Here is a 17,118-nt window from a genome sequence, read left to right as displayed (position 1 = left end):
AGACTACTGACTTTTCACTATTAACTATTCACTATTCAAATTGACTCTTTGGTATTAGTTAGTACCTATAATTACTTTAACATCAGCACTCACTGTTGCAACTAATTCACTTACCTTATCCCTTTTTTTGCGTTCCACTGTAATATTTGAAGTCAAACTGTCAGGATTGTTTACCGTCCAGGTGACTGGTTGACTCCTATACAATCGCCATATCCGGCTGTAGACGGGGCTATTTTCTCCACGGGAAGGTACTGTGATACCACTCTCGGCTATAGGGTTGCCAGGAATCAGTACACCACTGCCTGCATTTTGATCTCAACAGACAGACTTACATTCACAGACGCTAGAGATAGCTGTGCTGGTAATGATATTCAGAAATAGAGTAAGAAAGTTGGTTAATGTTAAGGTTAGAGAGTTAAGCTGCAGGACAATACCCGCTGATGTCGGTTAAGTCTCTACACATATGATTACAACATACTGTCTGTTATATTTTACCGTATCCTTAATGACACCAGCAATATAATTAACCAGTAGAGTAATTAAGTACCTAATGGATTTATACCTCCACCCTACATGTAATCTAATCCCTTCATCATCCTAACCTCATTATTTGTTTAGGACATAGTCGGAAGCAAAAGTCATAGCTATGACGTATAACACTGATGTATAATACTTGGTGTCATATAGTCGGATAGCGTAAGTGTACCCCCCCCTCTCCTTTATTAGTATTTTAGAAGGTAGCCTTGTTTCCTATTTACTTACAACATCCCCATCCCCTTACTACGTTTGAATATGGAAGTCTTTATTTTACAATGTAGGCCTATATACAAACAATTCTTTATTATTCTGACTAGTACATAATAGCTTGTTATTTAAACGTTTTTACTTTCTCGTATATACGAAGTATAGAGAAAGTATTGTAATCGTGCGAAAAAAAAAATCTCGACGTTTTACACCTCACTGATACGGAAAAACATAATTTTGCAAACGTGTCTGTATGTCTCTCTGTGTGTGTGTATGTCTGTCTGTGTAAACACGATTACTTGAGTACCGTTACAGCTAAGTTGATGAAATTTTATATATAAGTATTTTATCAAAATCGTAGATCCGCATCAACTTTTGAGCGATTTCCGATAACCGGAAGTGGTACTTTTTCTACTTTGAATTTGTCAAAAGCCTATAACTTGAGTACTATTTTAGATAGATAAATGAAATTTCACACGTAAGTAAAAGATCTAATTCTCTACCTTCTGTCAAATTTTGAGTAATTTCCGTTGACCGGAAGTACTAATTTACGCTATTTCCGATTTCTCAAAAAACGCATGTAAATTTATAAAGTACTCATAATATTGCGCACTATTAAGCTCATTTTGTTTTGGCGTTCGCTTGGTGCGCAATTCTTTTTTCTATAAGATTCTATTCTACTAGGCATGCTGCCCAGCTTCGCTTGGGATCCAGACAAAAGGCCGACATGGACAAAAGGCCGACACGGACAAAAGGCCGACACGGACAAAAGGCCGACACGGACAAAAGACCGACAGCCAAAAGGCCGACATCGAAAAGGCCGACAAGACAAAAGGCCGACAGCCAAAAGACCGACAAGACAAAAGGCCGACAAGACAGAAGGCCGACAGCCAAAAGCCGACAACCAAAAGGCCGACAAGACAAAAGGCCGACAAAACAAAAGGCCGACAGCCAAAAGGCCGACAGCCAAAAGGCCGACATGACATAAGGCCGAAAAGTTTTATAAAACAACAAACTTCAATTACAGACATGTTTAATTTTTTATTGAAAACCAGTTACATAATGATAAAGGTATATTACAAAATAGAAACAAAATATGGCCTAGTATGACAAATTGTACGCGACGCCACGCAAAAATTCAAGTGTAGTTCTGTTTCCCCTTTCTGCAATTACATTTGTTATCCTGTCTTCTTTCTGTAAATATTTTTTTTCCGCTTTTTTGCTGGCTCTCCAAGCAATATTGCCTCCATCTCTACTTCAACTCTACATTGTTCCTGCTTTAGTTGGTTTAGCAAACAAAAGACTCCAGGGTGATCCTTCCCTACAATTACCTGCCATCTCCTGTGCCAACCCTCAACCGTGTTTTGTGTCCTAGGAATCCCATGTACATGATTGTCATGTACAGACCAGAACTCTGGTGGAAAAGTGGTGGAACCATCACCTCTCTTGTGTTTAACAACCTCGCTCGACCACAAACGTAGGTCTCATCAAACCACTTCACCAACTCAACTGTGTTTGGTGTGAAAATGTTTTTTAATACATTAAATGCTGCCGGAATCTCTGCACCTGGAAGAAATGCCAGTGCTGCTATTTGTCGCATCAGCAGGCAGAACTATGGATCCTGACCATAAAGAAGTGTCAAGCCCAACGCTTGTAGCTTTCGCCATATATTTTGGCTAAAATGAAAAAAAAAACACCCTTTACTTGTAGCTGTTGGGAATTCAATGCAAGCATTGATTGCAACTTTCTCAAAGTCATGATTTCTTTGCAAAATATGGTGGTGACACCACTTTTATGGCTATCCTGTGTACACTCCCGTCCTCTCCAGAAGCATGGACCCCATTGCTCACCTTATAAGGATCGCATCTAGCATTGTCTCTTAGCGTTCCACTTTGTTGCATGTGGGCGATGATGCGACTGCTTTTGACTTGGTTCTTTGATGTTTGTTCACCTCGTTGACATAGAAGGAGCAATAAAATACAGTAGTCACCGCATTTCGCAATATTTAGGTGTTGATCTTTTGTGTTTAAGACATTCCCGTAATATCCGGTCGCTTGGAGCCGATGGTTCACCTAATAAGGATAGCAACTAGCATCGTCTCCTCTCTTGAATGTTTCATCTTATTTCATGCCTCATTTCGATAGTTGTCAAGATAGCAGCTATGCAGTAGCATATATTTTGCGATATTAATATTTTTTTTATGCTTGTCGGCCTTTTGTCCATGTCGGCCTTTTGTCTTGTCGGCCTTTTGTCCTACACCCCAATTATATGTATGGGAGGCTAAAAGACCAATTGTTTTTTACCAGGATTCGATTGAACAAATCTATTTGTTTGGAATAAAGGTTTAGACTATATGGGATGGGCAACAATCATTTAATTGTTTTGTAAGAAAAAAAGATGAAAGAGGCGTCTTATTTATACAATATTTTATAGAGAAGAATGGCTTTAGTCTATATTATTATTGTCGTTTTAAGATAAATTATAATGAAATAATTTGGACTAGTTAAGCCAGTCAAAGCCAGTCACAATTCTGTTTGATTTTCAAGTTGTGGGGTTATAAAAATAATTTTATGAATTTTATATTTTAGTTTTTAACTCCAGTACATTTTTACCTACCCTCCGTCACACATCGGCACAAAAAGCCAGACCCCCTCCCCCTAAAATGACGTCACACCTCAGCCTACAACCCCCCCCCCCCCAAAAAAAAAATCTTGTCTGAACTGTCAACTTTTATTTTAATCAATTCCTAATACAATTTATTAAAACAGTTTTCTAAAACGCGAAATAACGGCTAAAACTCGTTTTCTAACATGCCTTTTTTATAATACAAAATTGTGACGTCACACCATCTGAACCCCCCTCCCTCACCCCCCTCATCACACACCGTCACAAAATTACGGACCCCTCCCCCCTACGAGTGTGACGTCATATATGGACGACCCCCTAACACTACCGCAAAAACTAGACCCTAAACCTAACCCCAACCATATTTATGGGGTTCGATTAAATATTCAAATGTTAAGAAATCAGAAATATGTCAAGGTTGCTTAAATTGGAGCTGGCAAAAATTGGCGGGGCTTAAAACTTTTCGCCTGTTCACTTTCTGAATTAGGGGCGGGGCTTATCTGGACTAGATCAGAAAACTTTTAATTTTTTTTATGAAAAAAAAACGATTTTAAAAATGTTGTTCAGCAGTTATTTTGCATTTCACTATTGTTTTTTTTTTAATTAAAATTTTTAGTATCAAAATAAACAGTGATTTAATTTTTTTTCCTGACTATTTCTACATAGATGGTCATTGATAGTAGCACGGTAAAGGGAATGAACTCACATAATATTTTCATTAAAAATCCCACCTACTTGGTTAATTCCCCTTTTTAAAAAAATACAGTTGTAGAAGGAGAACCTATTAAACTGTGACTTCATTTTTGGAAAGTCTGACTATCTATGACGCTGGAGGCGGGCAGTGTTTCTTCCAGACTTTTTTCTTCGGGGGGGGGGGGGGGTGGCAGTAGACTTTCTTCGGGGGGGCGAACACTGTTAAAAGTATATATTTTCTATATAAATTGTATAAATTTCTTTTCGTTCGGGGGGGGGCGGTAACTATTTTTCGGGGGGAGATGTCTGGAAGAAACTCTGGAGGCGGGGTCAGAAAAAAAGCGTTTAATTTTTAGGGATAACAATACTAACACTACCCGTTTTATTACTAGTTGCAAAAATATCAATGCAGCAACCTTTTTTATGTATACACGACTGCTGGAGAAAATTCCGATATCTAAATTTAGAAATGGAGATTCAAAACACTGATTTATGGTGTAACGGTGCTGCGCTACTTAGAACACTTCAAATTTACTAAAAAAATATTATTTAGAATATGAGCATTTGTTTCTTTAGTATAGACGTATTAAAAATTACATTAGGTCAGTCAAATCTAGACATGGCCAACCACAATCTTTAGTTAAGGTTAAGACCTAGATCTAGTTACTTTTTATTTTTTTTAAACTAGGTCTTAAGTCTTAACTAATCTATACATACCTTGAAAAAATAAAATACATAAGGTAATAAATAAGCGAACTAGTATAATTATAGGTTCAGATCTAGAAAAAGACGACTTGACCAAAATAACATGAACGTTTTTCCCCCCTTTATTTTAGTTTGATTTGTTTAACTTACTGATCCTACTTTTAATTTATTTTTGGTAGACCTATAGGTCTATTAATAGGCCTAGTGTTATTCGGGAATTCCCAAAATGAAATGAAGTGTTCGCAAAAATACCACATTAATTAACATTAAATCACGCAGTACCAGATCTAGATCAACACCTAGGTCTAGATCTAGAACTAGATTCTAGAATCTAAGTAGATCTAGATTAGAATCTAGTAGATCTGTGTACTATATAGTAGATCTTGATCTAGAAATCCCCAGTCAGTAAACTATTTATAGGCCTACTTTTAATTTAATACTACTGGCATACGTCGGGTGAGTGAATTTTCTGGTAATCTATCGCCGTTATCTAATCTATTGTTTTAGCCAGTTTTAGGACGTAAACAAATCACCCGAGACTAGATCTAGATCTAGTAATGTGAAAAACAGGTGACTCCTTAAATTTTAATAACTATTTCACATTTTGAGGAGGATTTAGATTTCTATGTTTTGAAAAATACAAAAATGTTTCCTTGTTTCATTTTTATGCCATGTAGTACTAGTAGGCCTATGTAGTTCATGTAGTATGTACTATGTACTACTATGTAGATAGTAGATCTAGATCTACCTGTTTTTAAACAACTGAATTAAAACTTTTCAGTAATAAATGAAGACTAGCAAGGTTTCCAACAGATGCAACCATGCTCATTTACTATAGCAGCCATCTATTTAAATTTTTTTGGTAAACTATATTACTATATAGGCCTATAGTTGCTGTTTAGGGTGTTGGGAAATTGCGAGACGCTATAAGCGAAATGGTGAGGCGGGAAAATGCGAGAAGATAATGCGAGACATACCTGCGGAATCAAGGGTAAATAGCGAGACACCTTTTGCGAAAAAAAAAATTTTCATCTTTAGGCCTATTTATTTAAATTATTTTTTTTTGTTTTAAAATAAACAAGCATGTAGCCATACCCTTTAACACGAGTGTTGTATGTTGTTATTTTTTATCTAAATTTTATTACCTAGATATATTATCTAGATGTATATCTCGTTAGCGAGAGGAAAATACCGTCTCAGTTGACATTAATTTTAAAAATCTAGCCCGCTCAAGTTTATACAAACCTGAATTGTGAATTGGTATAATCTTGTCAGCAGGAGAGATATTCTGCAACATGTATTCATTGTTGTACTTGCAAAAAGTGTAAAAGTATAAACAATTCTAAAAAGTGTAATTTATTTTTAATTAAGTAATTTTAATTACAAACAAAATTTACATACAAAATCTTCTGAAACAGACCTAGCACTACTCAAACAGACCTCGTCACACCATCTTTCACACATAGTACATCCAACCCAGTTCATTAGACTCCCATTTATACTGTGCTAACACAGAACACAAATATGAACAGAATGAAAAAAAAATGTGCTTTTGTAGATAATCTGAATAAAGTCCGCTATCGACTAAACTACCATTTAATAGCTAAAAGAGGGTCATACATAAATGACGTCACGCTTTTTTGGAAGAGTTTTACCCCCCCCCCCCCCCCCCCTTCCCCTCAGTCACACATTTTCAAAACATTCAGACCACACCCCCCCCCCACTAAAATGACGTCACACCTCAGCCTACAACCCCCCCCCCCCCTCAAAACTGCAGTTGAATTTTTTTTTTAAACATGGATATTTTCCCAAAATCTTGTCTAATTTCTGTCAAAATAGAGTATTTTAATCCATTCCTATTACAATGAATTAAAACAGTTTTCTAAAACGTGAAATAATGTCTAAAAATTTTTTTTCTAACATTGTTTTTTTATAGTGTTTATAGTGTAACATCACAACATCTAACCCCCCCCCCCCCCTTACCCCTCATCAACCATTTCTATGCAACAATACAAAATATGTTTGCGGCGGCAGCGGATTCGGGCTCAAAGACGGTAAATTAGGCGGCCTCGGCGTTCCACACAAAAGACAGATGTTGATCTATCGTCTGCGGTATTTCCGTCGGTTTCGAACAAGGTGGAATTCTAAGTCAACACAAAAGATGGGGGGAGTTGACAAATCATCAGTATGTCTAGCGACGGAAAAATCGGAAGTTTTAACAATGTAAACTAAACGTCTTTGAAGTCTGGACCAATTACCACTGAAAATCGGGTGCGTTAAATTTTTCGCAGAAATCTTCGCATTTCAACACCACCCAGCGCAAGTATCAGGTTGTGGTAAAATGCAAGACAAAAAGTCACGTGACCGACCGTTTTCGCGCCCTTCTCGCATTTTCCCGCCTCGCCATTTCGCTTTTCGCGGCTCGCAATTTCTCCACACCCTGCTGTTTATATAGCAAATCTTGCTCGCAAACATTGCTGTTTAAAGTTAATTTCTGGTATATTGATATATTTACTAAACCTAAATCAATGACTAAATATTATTTAGCCATTGATTTAGGTTTATTTTTCATTTATCTATAATATTTGACACAATATACTTCTATTAAACTTGACAATGAGGTAACTTTTTTGTACGTTACTAGCCGCAGGCGATTTTGACGTACCTAAAACGATAGATTACCTTTGATACAAATATATCACAACATACTTCTATTTAAGCTTAACAACTTTTTCGCACAATACGAGCCTCAGACGATTTTACGTACCTAAAACAATAAACGAAAAGTAGTATCATCTAGTCATTCTATAGCTAGTTAAGCTAGTGCCGTAGCGGTAGTGGAATGTAGGTCTCCACACTACAGCTATTGAAGTAATCATTATATTATTTTTGAATAAGTTTATTGATGAATCCACTTTCTAGATCTAGTAATAATAACAATGTTGCATTCTTCAATAATATAGACACTAATCCTAGTATTTTCTATTAAAATGTAATAATATAATTTATAATATAGGCCTAGCCTAGGCTAAGGCCTACTAAAAGATTATTTTTAGTAAAAGAGCAAATCTAGTTGGATCTACATGACAATACATGTCAAGATTTAGATCTAGATCTAGTTATAATTAATTAGTATTTAGGGTTGTTGTTAAAGTGTTAGGCGGTGAAATACAAGAAGGAAATGTGAGACATAACTTCAAAATCGCTGGTAAATAGTGAGACACAATTTGCGGAATTTCTCTTTCGTTTCAAGCTGTTTGGTTTATTTTTCATTGTTTTTTCTTAGTATTTAATCCACCCTTGTGAAAATTTCAAGTACCACACCCCCACCCCAGAGAAAAAAGTCTGAAAGAAATGCTGTCTGCATGATTTAGTTTAAGCCGCCAAAATTAGGAAACGGGTATAGATTTTAGATATCGGGTCTACATTATGTCTGTGGGATCTGTGTTTTTTTTTCTCCCCAGGGAGGGGGAACACGGAATGTTTCTGGGGTGGTGGGTGGCAGACTTAATTTTCCATGGAATGGGGCAGACTCTGGTGAAAGTATATATTTTCTATACCACACTGATGAGTTGGCTGAAAGAAACTCTGAATGTTACCTTTATCAAGGATTTAGATTAGGAGCAAGGTGTAGGCCTCAGTTTAGGGGTATGATCTACGACTTATTTAGTATGAATGTGCAGTAACTACATGTAGATCAAGGTTACCAGATAAAGCATTGTGGTAATGTATATAATTAGGGTCTACACAGAATAGAATGACATCATTGAGTGCTGATTAAAAATAAAATTCAAAATGGAATGATGAAAAAAATGCACAATAGTAATGATGTCATTGGTAATATAGACAAAAAATAAACATCTTATTTTAGAAGCGTTAGTATTTGAGTTAAGGTTTGGGTTGATAAGGCTTCATTTCAGGTAAATTTTCCGGTTCAGGTATTTAATGCTGGTTCAGGTATTTAATGCTGGTTCAGATATTTAATGCTAGTTCAGAATAATGTTTTTTTCCTGTTAAATTTCGTAACTATTAAGGTTCCTATTTTAGTTAAATTTCTGTTTCAGTCAAGTTTCCATATCCGGATTCAGTTTCGCTTTAATTTAAATTTCGTTACCGCTTAAAATGTCAGTTTTTGGATAAGTTTACTTTTTCTTTTTTTAATTTGGTTTCAGGTTACTTGACATTTCAAATAAATTTCACGTTACTTAAATGTCCAGATTAAGTTAAATTCCGGTTCAGATTAAAGTTCCATTTTGGTTACATTTCGTACTTGTTAAAGTTGTAAATTTCCATATCCAGCTAAATTTTCAGATATGGTAAAAGTACCAATTTCGGATAAAGTTCAGTTTTCACTGAAATTTCTTATCAATATCATGTCAAATTTCTGTTTTCTTTCATCCAGTAAACTTTCCGAATCATTTTAAAATACCCGTTCTGGATAAAAATCAATTTGCAATGAAATTTTGTTTCAAGTCAACTTTCTCCAGTTTCAGCCTGAATTTCTTTATTGGGCTGAATTTTGGGATATGATTACAATGCCGATTCTGGATTAAAATCCATTTTCAATTACATTTTTTTCCTATTAAATTTGAGGTTGAGGTTGAGGTTTATAGAAAAAGACAACACCTTGCGCTTATTGTATTTCTCCCTCAACAGGCCATTTATCTAGTATTTAGAATAATTATGGAAATTATTCATACTCTACTAGTGATAAGCCACATATCCGAGATACAGCCTGTCAATTACAGTCAATTTTATCAAAAGTTTTACATTCCACAAGAGCTACTAACACATAGGCTACTTACCAACCTACTGTACTTAAATGAAGTAAAATGCCTACACACTACACTAGGAGATATGGAGTCATTTAGATCAGTGCACTCTAATTAGTATAGTGCACTGATCTAATCTAAATAAAAATATTTTTTATAACACTAATAATAATACTGTATATTATATTTACCAGAGGTAAAGTATAATTAGTATAACGCACAGAACTAGATTATGGACAATTCTAGATCTGGTTTTGTAGGCTTTTTACTTTTTAATAATTAATTATAGCGCTAAGATATCTAAAGTAAATAAATAGCTAGTAGTAAGACATTAAGTTGTAGAAATCTAAATGCAAAGTAACTACAAAGAAATACATAGTTTTTACCAAGTTTTTTGTGTAATGTGATGTTCTTTCTCCCAACAATATTAATAACAGTAGTTAAGATATATCATGTAAAGGGCCCCTCTTTTCTATGTTTATTTGATTAATTAAGTTTATGATTTGTTTTCTATTTTTTAAGGTTTTCTTTAAAAATATGGATCCCAATAACAACATGGACAAATGGGTAACTGAACCAGAGTTTGTGGAAGAAGGAGATGAAGCACAGAGGAGAGGATACAACCTACATAAGGACATGAAACATTGTGGGAAAAATGATCAACATTTAAATTTTATTCCCTTTAAATTTTTTCTTGGAAAGGAAAGTACAGTATTTAAGGTCATTGAGATCTTGGGTAATTTGACAGTGAGAATAAGTGCTCTCAATAAACAACGTATCAAACTTAATGCAAGTGGAATGTTAATTAGATTAGTAGAGGTTGAGAACTTAGACTATGGAAGAGATTGTTGTTTATTTTTTGTTATCATAACAGCCAAGCATGTGATCTCTAATGACAGTGAAGCAATAAGTGCGACTGTTGAATTTTTCAATGATGGAGATAACCGTTGTGATTCCAACAGTGCCAGGTGTATTAAATTGTTAGCATCAAATAATGAAGGGGATTTTTCTGAAGTGTTGTGTATGACAACAGACAGAATATTGGCAGCTAAAATAAAGAACCTGCTTGACTTTAACCACTTCAAGCTAGCACATAGAGAAAACTTGTTTAACATTTTTATTGAGAGTAGTACTAGAAAGCTCAACAACCCCTTCAGTCAACCTGAATCTGATTTAAATACCTTTAAGGAGATAAATAACTTGTTGCAGCACATAGATCAGTTTGGTCCTAAAGAACAATTACTAGACTGTTTTACACATCCTGTAAGATTTGATTTTAGAAACATAGAACAATTGTATTTAAATACGTTTTTGTTTGAGGTGATGTTTTTTTGTCAGAGTAATGGAATATGTACAAGAAATGTTACAACTGAAATAGAATTATTAGACAGAGTTTTTAAAAACTCTCAAGAGAGAAAAACTGTTATTACGTTAGTAGAAAATTTATCTAAACGCAAAATGACCAATCAGTACATTCATATTTGCTACCCATGTGACAAGTCAAAGCAAGTAAGTTGTCATTATTTTATGTCTATGCACAACACTCCGACATGTTCTAGATGTTATGGTGGTGCTGTGTTTATTATTCCTAGAGAATGTTTGGAACTCAATGATGATGGAGAAATTCAATTGGACAAAATATTGGTTCTGCAACCCTCTAACAGAAACAAAGTAGGTTGGAGACTTTATTTTGGCAGTTCTATGAACAACACTTTAAGGTATTTTTCATTTGTTTAATAAATGTATCTATTCTATTCATTTACTACTCAATCTAATACATTAATGCTATACATCTGTTCTGCAGCCTTGGTAAGATATTAAAGCACCACCATTGTCTTTTTGATCAGATTGTTATCTGTTATTGTTAAGAACATCCATGTTATCTTTTCATGTTTTTTTTTTGCATGCTAAATTTTAGTTTGGCTGATGACCTTGCTACAACTGTACCCCTTGGGCTTTCTTTTTTAAATGGTTGCTAGCAGCTCATCATGATGACAAATTAAGCCCTTGGTTCCCATCATGCTCTACATTAGGGGTCTCCAAACTACGGCCCGCGGGCCGGATGCGGCCCGCGAGGCTGTTTTATCCGGCCCGCGGACATCTTTTTAGCTGCGGAAAAAATTAAGGACCTTTTTTTTGTTTTGCCGTCCTCAGCAATAAAAACCCAAACATATCTGCCGAAACCAGTTTTTTTTATTGTTTAGGTAGGAAAAAAAAAACCTACAATCAAACACACTGACGTCGGCATAATTCTTTTAAAAAAAAACTTTAGCTCTAGAAGCCGCTAGACATGTAGTGGGCTTTCATCCGAGCTCTCTTACTTCTAAAATAAACCACGCTGTCGTCGGCACAATTCTTTGAAAAAAAACAACAAAGTCTCCAGCTCGAGAAGCCGCTAGAAATACACTGGGCTTTCATGATGTACGTTTCTTCTTTGTGGCATTGGTTAGGGGCCCGAAGTCCGTTGTACATTTTCAATGTAAAATATGTGTTTGTGATTTTCGTATAGCTTCTATCCTGCACTATTCTGTATCCTACAAATTATCAAAAATAATATAATACTAGAAACTTAGGTTTTACATACGTTTACTTGTTTTTACTTTTACAAGAAATGCCATAGTAAGCTTGTAGTGCCTATGCTTTGAATTATCTCCCCTGAGAAAGTTTTATAATTGACTTTTGGAAAAGTACCATCCCAAACTTCTGACTTACATCGGCGCTTTGTTGTCTTTTTCGTGTTTTTTTCCCGAGCCGACCCCAATCCCACCCCTCTTTCTAACATCGCAAGTATCGAATAGAGATAAATGTATCGTTTGTCAACTTCCTAACCGCGCATTCGCCACTTCAAATTGTCAGACACTAGCAAGCACTGGTCAGCAGACAAATTTTTACTTGCATAGTATTTGGTGCATCTGATTCACAGAACCAACAAGGTAGGATAATTTTTATATTGTTTAGAAAAGGTTAACCATTAGTAAATAAATAAATTGGACACCATTTATAGTCATTTACTGTTACCAAATGACGTCATTTAGGGGCTAGGTTCAGGCTTTTTGTGAGTTGTTTAAAAAACGTGACTTGTTGTGGATGGCCCCTAAATCAGGAGGTTATCCAACGCTTGAGCTGACACATGAAAAAAAAAAACGTTTTTGTAGTTATTACGCATTACGACATCTTTCATCCGATCGCCATGAAAATTTCGGAAGCGTTTGAGTACAGCCCTGCAAAGGTTTCTTGTTAGGCCCCACGACGCCTCTTACACCTAGCTAGGTCGCAACCAAGGGGTATTCAGCGTAAACTGAGGCCTACAGCATCTTCGGGCGTCGCATAATCAGGTGTTTTTTTTTTAAAGCGATATCGTGTTTCACTTTTTTTTTCTCATTGAATTCATTTATTTTTAGCTCTCATCGATGGCCGAGAAGAAGAAAAGGAAAATAGACGATGAGTGTCGGCAATTTCAAGAAGAATGGAATTTGAAATACTTCTTCATAAAATCCGGAGATAAAGCGCTGTGTCTGATTTGCAATGAAACCGTGGCTGTGATGAAAGAATACAACCTGCGCCGTCATCATCAAAGCAAACATCAGGGTAAATATGCACAGTTGGAGGGTAAAGTCCGTGCCAAAACATATTCTAAATTAAAAAATCAACTCACATCTCAGAGGACGTTGATCAATAAATCCTCAAATGAAAATGAAGCCTTAAAAAAGGCCAGTTATAATGTTGCCTATGTCCTGGCTAAAAGTGGCAAACCGTTTACAGATGGTGAAGTAGTGAAGGAATGTTTGATGAAGGTGGCTGAGGAACTTTGCCCAGACAAGTCAAAACAATTTGAAAATGTAGCTTTGGGTGCAAATACAATCGCCCGCCGTGTTGCAGACATGGTTGAAAACAATGTGACTCAAATTACGAAACATGCAAGCAAGTTTCGCCATTTTTCAATTGCAATGGATGAATCGCTGGACAACTGTTCCACCTCTCAACTTCTTGTGTTCATTAGAGGTGTGAATGAAGAAATGAACATAACACAAGAGCTGGCTTCTCTACATAGCATGCATGACACTGTTACCGGAGAGGATATATTCAATGAGTTAAAAAAAACATTTGCTGATTATAACTTGGACTGGACTAATCTCAGTTGCCGACTGTGGATTGAGGAAAGAACATGAGTGGCATAAAGAAAGGCTTGGTTGAACAAGTGAAGCAGATGTGTAATCAGAAAAACATTCAACAACCAATGCTCCTGCACTGTATTATTCACCAGCAAGCTTTGTGTGCTAAATATATGGACATTAGCTGTGTACTGAATCCTGTGGTGAAGATGGTGAATTTGATAAGGTCACATGGCCTCAACCATAGACAGTTCAGAGACATGTTGAAAGAAACAGACACAATATCGCAAGATTTACCATATTACACAGCAATAAGATGGCTAAGTTATGAGAAAGTTCTTAGCAGAGTATTTAAGTTAAGAAACGAAATAGGTTACTTCCTGGAAAGTAAAGACAAGCCACAGCCATTATTGTCTGATGAAGAGTGGGTATGGAAATTGGCCTTTGCTGCAGACATAACTAGTCATTTAAATTTTCTGAACCTAAAATTACAAGGGAAAGAAAATGTAGTTTCTGATTTATACACCCACATAAAGGCTTTCAGATCTAAATTTGTCTTTTTTTTGGAACACGTACAGGCCAACAATTTGAAGCACTTTCAGCAGTGCAATGACTTCATGGCTGAAGCAACAGCTAAATTCCCCACGTCATTTGCATGCGAGATCATCAAAGACCTCCAGCTGCAGTTTCAGCAGCGGTTTTCTGATTTAGATTCAAAGGCAGAAGAAGTGAGACTTTTTCAAAACCCTTTTGAGGCAGATGTGGCCAGGTGCCCAGATGAACTGCAGATGGAAATCATTGAATTGCAAGCAAATGACCTCCATAATGACAAGTTTAAAGAAGGACTGGCTGCTTTTTACAAGTTTTTACCCAAGGAAGACTTTCCTAATGTCAAAAATGTTGCATCCAGGTACCTTTCTATCTTTGGAACAACGTACCTGTGTGAACAAACATTTTCAAGAATGAAATACGTGAAGAACAATTTGAGAAAGAACTTGTCCGATGGTAACCTCAGGTCACTGTTGATGTTGGGAACTTCAAATATGAAGCCTGAAATGTCTGCTATTCTGGCATCCAGGAAACAGTTTCACCGTTCTCACTAATACAGGTTTCGATGTGTAGTTTATCAATGTATTATTACACAGTTATTGAATAAATAATATTTAATTAATAATAAAAAACACAGTAGCGTAGCGAGGGGGGGGGGGGGACGACATATGTCCCCTGGCGCCGACCTTAGGGGGCGCCAAAATGGGTTGGAAAAATAAATTGAAAGGTTGAGGGGGGTGAAAATCGAAAGTTTGAGGGGGGGGGGAGGGTGCAAATTGAAAGAGGGGAGGGGTGCAAATCAAAAAAGTTTGTCCCCGGGCGCCGGGAAGGGTCGCTACGCCTCTGAAAAACAACATCCATGTTTTGATTTCTTTTTTTTTGGACTTCGAGTGTGTTCTTGGCCCCCGAACTGCTATCTGATAGTCAATGCGGCCCTCGGGCTGAAAAGTTTGGAGACCCCTGCTCTACATCATTAGAGATGCTGTCTTTATAATAGTATGTCTTATCTCATTTCCATGGCTTGGATGCTGATTTTTTCAGTTTTTAAACAGTGGTTTGCTACTCTTTTACTCAAACCCTCTTCAGCCAGGTTGTCTGGGTCTAGTTTTTGTTTTTCTTTTAATGTATATTAATGCACCATTATTTAAATATCTATAAAGAAAAGCATGGTTCGCTCATATATATATATATATATATATATATATATATATATATATATATATATATATATATATATATATATATGTATATATATATATTATATCTTTTCTTATATATATTAAATTTATATATAATAAATATATATATATATAAACATATATATGAATTATTTAAGCAGAGATATTTAATCTACATAAATATAAATGAAAGTGTATGTGCATGCGTGGGTGTGTGTCTTTTATGCATTACTACACCTTTCATCTGCTCGCCATGAAACTTAAAGGCAGCTGTTGAGAATACTCCTGGAAGAGTTTCTGTTAAAGAAAAAAATTTCGCAAAGGGCGGCACCCCGGCAGGCATTGTTTAAATTTAAATAACTCAGTTTTAGAAAACAAGGTCATTCATCTAAGAATATAGGAATGGTAGCACATTGATGAAACCCTCTTAAAATATTTTGTCAGACTTTCTTTGAACCCCGCGACAATGAGCAGTAATGGCATGCTAGTATATAATATATATAATTTATACTATTTCAAAACATTTTAATTATATATTATTGAAATTTTTTAGGTAGCAAAAAACAACTTTCATTTCGGATATTTATCTAGTGGTGCATTATAGTATTAAGATAATCCATTTATTTTTTCTAATTTTAATGCATATTTAAAAGCATGGTATTGTAAATGTTTTTTGCTAAATATTGTTATTATATAGATTTGAAATGTCAGGCTGCTCCCTTAAAATTTAATAAATGAATCTCATATCTTCCTAGGCAATGTTCACACCTTGTTGTACTAGACTATCTTGTTCTGATATTAAATTTAATAAATAGAATAGAATCGGGTAGAAAAAATAATTGTACACCAAATAAACACAAACTTTGCTTTTAGAGCTATGAGAAAAGTTAATGCTTTTAATGGAAACATTCATTAATTTTTTTTTTTAAGTTAATTAAATATTTAATTAAGCCACAGTTCATGACACAATGCATTGTATCAAATCTTGACCTACTTAAAATGTTTGAATACAACCAGTCCCGTAGAAGTGTTTGAATTATAGCTTGCAATTTTTCTCCCATGACAGATAATAGACAGAGAAATAAAGATAGTTAAATTCTTTTGATCTGTGCAGAAATTGGAGATAGTGTAAAATTGTTACAACACATCTAAGAGTGATAATTATTTGCTAGACGAACCAGTTTCTGGTAACGAAACAGTCTATCAGCTGCACTAGGAAACAACAACCAATATTCTATTATGCCCACCTCACCCTTAATAGTCTTTTAACCCCAAGTGAATACCTGTTCTTAGACCCGAACTCTCTCCCGATCCCTTTGGGCCCTGCACTTGCTGTCCATGCTGAAAAGAAGAGCACGAGAGGTCATAGGGAAATCAAGTGCTGTGAATGTTTGCAGGGGTTGGGGTGGGTCGTCTTAACAGTAACATTCACACACTACTACCAAAAGAAAAAAGGCCAACATATATATCAACAACTTGTTTCTGTGACCTCGGCATATGAAGAGATAGTGTGGTCAGAACTATGCCCAGCTGCCTTTACTTTCCCTAACGTGAGTTAGGTACCCATCAGAGGTGGGTGAACAAGTGAATTCTACTTTACCTGCCCCATAGACCGTCAGGTTTGAAAAGGGAACTTTTTTTTATATATATCAACAAAACATCTCATTATTTTATTAGGATCTTGTCGAGATAAACCCTTACAAAAATTAACCCCTGACACCCCCAAATAAAAGAGATTAT

The 17,118-nt window shown here is 35.7% G+C and overlaps 1 protein-coding gene across 1 annotated transcript; it reads left to right on the top strand.

Annotated features, from left to right (window-relative positions):
- The first annotated feature begins 5,084 nt into the window (after positions 1 to 5,084).
- On the top strand, positions 5,085 to 13,695 carry LOC131935278 (uncharacterized). Its single transcript, XM_059291664.1, has 4 exons — positions 5,085 to 5,223; positions 10,062 to 11,210; positions 12,941 to 13,333; positions 13,678 to 13,695. The coding sequence occupies exons 2-4, from the start codon at positions 10,077 to 10,079 to the stop codon at positions 13,693 to 13,695; spliced, it is 1,545 nt and encodes a 514-aa protein (XP_059147647.1). The 5' UTR covers positions 5,085 to 5,223; positions 10,062 to 10,076.
- The last annotated feature ends 3,423 nt before the right edge of the window (positions 13,696 to 17,118 follow it).

Source organism: Physella acuta, unplaced genomic scaffold, assembly GCF_028476545.2.
Source record: "Physella acuta isolate Inbredline_101_S28 unplaced genomic scaffold, ASM2847654v3 ptg000141l, whole genome shotgun sequence".
NCBI classification, from domain to species: domain Eukaryota; kingdom Metazoa; phylum Mollusca; class Gastropoda; family Physidae; genus Physella; species Physella acuta.
The sequence above is the reverse complement of the archived record's forward strand: the minus strand, read 5'-3'. Positions and strand labels throughout refer to the sequence as shown.